This window comes from Curcuma longa, chromosome 18, assembly GCF_044706935.1.
Source record: "Curcuma longa cultivar G26 ecotype Majalengka, Jawa Barat chromosome 18, ITB_CL_G26_1.1, whole genome shotgun sequence".
NCBI lineage: Eukaryota > Viridiplantae > Streptophyta > Magnoliopsida > Zingiberales > Zingiberaceae > Curcuma > Curcuma longa.
In genome coordinates this window covers 4,143,142-4,148,366 of record NC_133878.1, presented here as the reverse complement: position 1 = coordinate 4,148,366, position 5,225 = coordinate 4,143,142, and the positions used below count along the sequence as shown (strand labels likewise).

The 5,225-nt window shown below is 35.2% G+C and overlaps 1 protein-coding gene across 1 annotated transcript; it reads right to left on the bottom strand.

Annotated features, from left to right (window-relative positions):
- Window positions 1-3,454: 3,454 nt before the first annotated feature.
- On the bottom strand, window positions 3,455-4,795 carry LOC141812117 (uncharacterized). The gene has a single exon (XM_074700158.1). It carries the CDS (start codon window positions 4,166-4,168, stop codon window positions 3,455-3,457), a length of 714 nt encoding a protein of 237 aa, XP_074556259.1. The 5' UTR covers window positions 4,169-4,795.
- Window positions 4,796-5,225: the final 430 nt, after the last annotated feature.

The window sequence follows — 5,225 nt, the reverse complement described above, 5'->3', positions numbered from 1 at the left end:
AGGAAAGCTAGAAACTCTATGGCATATGACTCATTAGCTGAACCACTCCTAAGAAACCACTATACTTTCTTCATTTAGAAACTTTCCAAAGGTGGAGAAATCTTTGTAAAGATGAGTTACAACAATAATATGTTTTGCAAAAATTCACAAAGTAGAAAATGAAAATCGCAAAAGCTTGATATACAAAGAATAATAATAAAATAAGAAATATGTGAAATGTAAACAATAAAAATAATAAATTTTGAATTGTAAAAAATCTGGAGCGCACGTGCTTCCTTTGAGGATGTTGTAGTAGGACTATTATACGTAGGATATGACAATTTTTTTAATGTTTTAGTCAAACATTTGAAGCCCCTTTTGTAGTTGTTGATTGATATCCATTAGTTGATTAGATGTTGATGATCAATAACTGCTCTGGTAGTTTCAATCATTGTCTGTGATGGCAATTATCTCATCTTTATCAAACTTTAATTGACTATTCTTTAACCATCAGTCGATTGCCTTCACTAGTGGACTCAATCTGGACATGTTGTCCATTTGTTTAGATTTCCACATGTTCATTCCCTGACTGTGTTATTAGTCAATTGTTTTCTTACCAATAGTTGACTAAACCAGATAATTTCATAACTAAATCATGTGGCTTAAAACTTCATCATCCTCATCATGTGAACCACTATTGGCAAATTGTGTCATCAGCTGACTGAGATTCTTCTATTAGTCGATGATCTATTATTATTCATAATAGTTTATCCTTTCATAAGATTTTCTATTGACATATTCATCAATCTGTTGGATTTTGACCATTAGTTGATTGTTGCTGAGTTTATCTTGACTGAGTTATCTTTTTGACCAAATTTATTATTGACTTAGTCATTGATTGATTGTTTGACCCTTATTTTTATCCTATTATAAATTTATAATATTTCAAATTTAAAAATCAATCGTATGATCTTTAAACAAAATACATTTCATTAAAATCTTAGTCATCCATTCAAATTAGTCAACTAGTCTGTTGACTTTGACCTTGAAATACACATTCCTTGCTAAGTCATTACCTACTTTGAGAAAAGCTACCCTTGCCTATGTTATAAGTTGCTTTCTCACATCTCACTTGCTAGTATTTCATCGCCTGAACTTTCATTTTGCCTGGTATCCAATTATCCTCGACCTACTAAGACTTCTAGCCTGCCTGATATTCAATCTACCTTAACCTACAGGGACTTCTCGTCTATCAAATATCCAATCCTCCTTAACCTACTAGGACTTCACTTACCAACACCTATTGGATTTTAAATTTCTACCAAGACTTCACTTGCTAAATATTTAGTCGATCTTGACCCATTTGGACTTTTAAAAACTTCTGTTAATCTTTAATATTTCACTTGTATTGTTAATATCAAGGTAAAACTACACTTGCACACTTTACATAAAAATATTAGTTTAATATGAAACTAACTTTAAACCTTTACTAATTGCATCAAAATCCTAGTTTGATCACTTAACGCTTGCTTGCATCAACAGTGAGGTCTCTTGGCATAGCATAGATTTAACCTTGGTAAGGTTTGAATCACCATTATAGTCAATTGGTGAATTTGAAACTATAAAATTGAGATTTGTATGGATTAAGAGTTTGAGTAGTCAAGTGATAAGAAATCAATAGTTGACTGATGAAGTAGTTGATTTAGGGGGGAAAAGGATGAATAGAATGTTTTTGTTTAGGTCTGATTGAAGGTGTACCGGCTAGACTAGTCGACTAGTGAAAGGTAGCCAACTAGGTTAGTCGATTGATTATTGGTGTAGATAGGATTTTGATGTATGATAATAGATTTAAAGTTAGTCTTGGTGTAATCTAACATATGTATCAAGTGTGTAGATATAGAAAACTTGACATGAACATGAAAGTAGTTCAAATGGATCAGGTGGATTGGACATTATGTAAGGTAAAAAACCTAAATGGGTCAGATAGACCAAATATTTGGCAGTGTAAGAAATCATGATAAGTCAAAAACAACCACATATTGAGCAAAGGTAAGAAGTTCAAGACAGAACCTTTTGATAAAGAAGGCTATAAGGGAGCATCTCTTAATCTGGAATGAGGATAGTCTTTTACAATCTAGGCAATTGACTTAATTAAGAAATCAATAGATGTTTTGAAGTCAAAGTCAAACAATCAATTGACTGATGTCAACTGAGCTGTAACAAATTACTTCACTAGATTTGACTTCTTAAGTCATAATCATCAACAATTTAGTTCCTCATTGCTACTCAACTAAATATTGTTTCTATACTTATTGTATTTCAAAATATAGATTTTTTATTGAGAAAATAGTAGGAATAAGTTAACCACAGAAAACTTATTCATTGTCTATCAATTCTGATTTAGTCAGAGTTGGTCAACTAGATGATGACAAGTGGTCCACCAAAAGTCACTCAACTAGTGAACAAATAAAAGTTATATAGAGGTGGTCGATTACATGAACAATAATGGTTGACCAACATAACTTAGTCAGTAGCTAACATGGCTAAGATTCAACCTCGAAAATTAAATAGATTAATTGATTAGATGAATAGTAATAGTCAACCATATAATGAGTCAATAATAAATAAAGTAGGAGGATAAACTAAGAACAGTAAAATTTATTTGGGTTGGTCGATCACATGGGCAATCTTGGTTGACCAGATAGCAAGTCAACAACTGATGGAGATGACACAATATACCTGGTAGCCAGTCAGATCGGTTGGTCGCCCCAAATTATAAAGTGGTCAACTAAAGTTCGGATAACTATCGCAACATATAATAGTCGATTATCTCGATCTAGTCAACTAGAGTATCAAATTAGTCAACCAGATCATACCATTTTACAACTATAAATAGAAGACATTGTTGCTTGTTTAGAACAACAACTACGAATCAAAAATCTCTCCAAATGGCATTCGAAAGCTCTCTTTTCATGTATTCAGAAATTCCCCATAGGCAGCGAAGTGCTTAGATTTCAAGCAGCTTGACATTCTTTTTTTCGATATATATTTCTTTTAGTCATCATTGCTTGCCTATTTTATTATTTAGTACTTTGGCATTTTGTATTGTATTATTTATCAATATTGTGTAAAGGTTTCTTTGATTTTGAAAGATTTTCAATATATATATATATATATATATATATATATTTATATAGTGAGTTTTGATGAATGATGATTCACCTAACGAATCATTAGAGGTGGAGTAAGAATCTAGGAGTCATCCAACCATGTTAAATACCTAAGTGATTCTTATTTATGTTAAACTTCAAATAAACTTCTCCCACTGCAACAGCTGCCACTTTGTAGCGGTGATCTCTCCCTTAAGCATTCATCGGGTTTCCTGGAACCTCTTGATTGTTCTTCTTTCTTCGGGGACAATCTGCCTTCCAGTGTCCTGACTGCTTGCATGTGAAGCACTTGCCCTTTGGCTTCTTCACTCCTGCCTGTGTGGTCCATTCACCTTCTTCGCCGGTCCAGATGGTTTCTTCCTCTTCTTCCTGCCTTTCGGCTTAGAAGCAGAAACCTTCTCAGCAATGTGAATTTGAGAATTTTGACGAAGTAGACCTTCTGCCGATACTAGTTCTGTCAGAAGTTCCGCCAATGTATAATCCAACTTATTCATGTTGTAATTCAGGCGAAACTGCTCAAAACTCTTCGGCAGTGATTGGAGGATGATATCGATCTGCGTATCCGCATCCATCTGTCCTCCAAGAATTTCTATTTCGTTCAGATGACCTATCATTTTGAGAACGTGATCCCTCACGGGCGTTCCCTCAGCCATGGTAGTCGTCATCAAGCTTCTCATTGCCACCTGCCTAGCTGCCCTATCCTGGTGTCCGAAGAGTTCCTTGAGATTTAGCATCATGTCATAGGCGCAGACCATGGACTGATGCTGATGTTGAAGCACACTTGACATTGAAGCCAAGATATAACACCTCGCCATCTCATCTGCCTTGATCCACTTCCTATAACTCTCCTTTTCCTCTTCACTAGAATTTTCAGTAGGCTTAGGTGGGCATTCCACTTGGAGTACAAACTTGTACTCTTCTGCAGTCAACACTATGTCCAGATTTCTTTTCCAATCTATGTAGTTGGGACCAGTAAGTTTGTTTTCTTTTAGTATGACAGCTAGTGGGTTGAAGGCCATTTTCCTGAAAAATCATGAAAATAACCATTGGTCAAATATTCGAATTTAAAATTATATTGATTCCTCAAAACAATATAATTAAATTCACCAACACCTCAAGCACCGAAGAATTAGCATGCCACGTTAGTGTGGACGTATACTAACTCAAACATTCGCAAAAGGAGGTTTTACCCATTAATTTTATTATCTGGTCAACCTATCTTTATGACCAATAAAATTAATAGTTGGTCCTACTTTGGTCATGCACATTTAATAGCAAGCCACGTTAGTGTGGACGTTTACTATTAACTGCATTCTAAGTGTGCACCATTACTTGGTACTAAGTCCACTACTTAGTGTTACGTATGCCACGTTAGTGTGGACGTATACGCGAGCTAAGTAGCTTCCTATAACCATCCCTTAGGAAGTTTGTTCTGGTGATCCGCATACAGACCCATCCGTTGGGGAGGAAGGTCTAAGCCAGCACGCAAGTCTGTATGCATCACCTACAAACCAGTAATGGAGACCGCGGGATTCGAAGAATCCCTCTCCCACTTAGTTTTTACTTTGAGGATTTTGAATTATGATCACATTAATAATTAATTCAATAAATTGATTTCCAGGCGTGGCCTTAGACAAAATCAATTATTGAACTTCTTATTTATGCTTTCATAATTGATTCTAATTTCCTATCTAATCATGCTTGTATAAATAACTAGTTCCTAATTGATCTCCAGGTTGTGGCGAGGCTAAGGCCTTCTTGGATATGGGAGCAACCACCACTCCTAGACAAGATCAACTTCGGAGTTCGTTAATTATACGCGCATAATTTTCCTTAATTGTCCTTAAGGGGTAGGAAATTACCTATGTGTATTTTATGTTTAACTATTTAAACACAACCACACACATACACAGCAAAAAAATAAAACAGCAATAAATATGGAAATAAAAAACTAAAGACTATTTCCAACTATTATGGCCTTTTATTTTCCTTCGCTGCAACTCGGCTTTTTGACCGTCTCGCTTCCTCTTCCGCTGCGCCTTTGTGGCCTCAAAGATCCGCGCCTTGCTAGGAACC

Excerpts from the sequence above, each read along its gene's own strand:
- LOC141812117 (XM_074700158.1), bottom strand. The coding sequence starts at position 4,168 with ATGGCCTTCAACCCACTAGCTGTCATACTAAAAGAAAACAAACTTACT.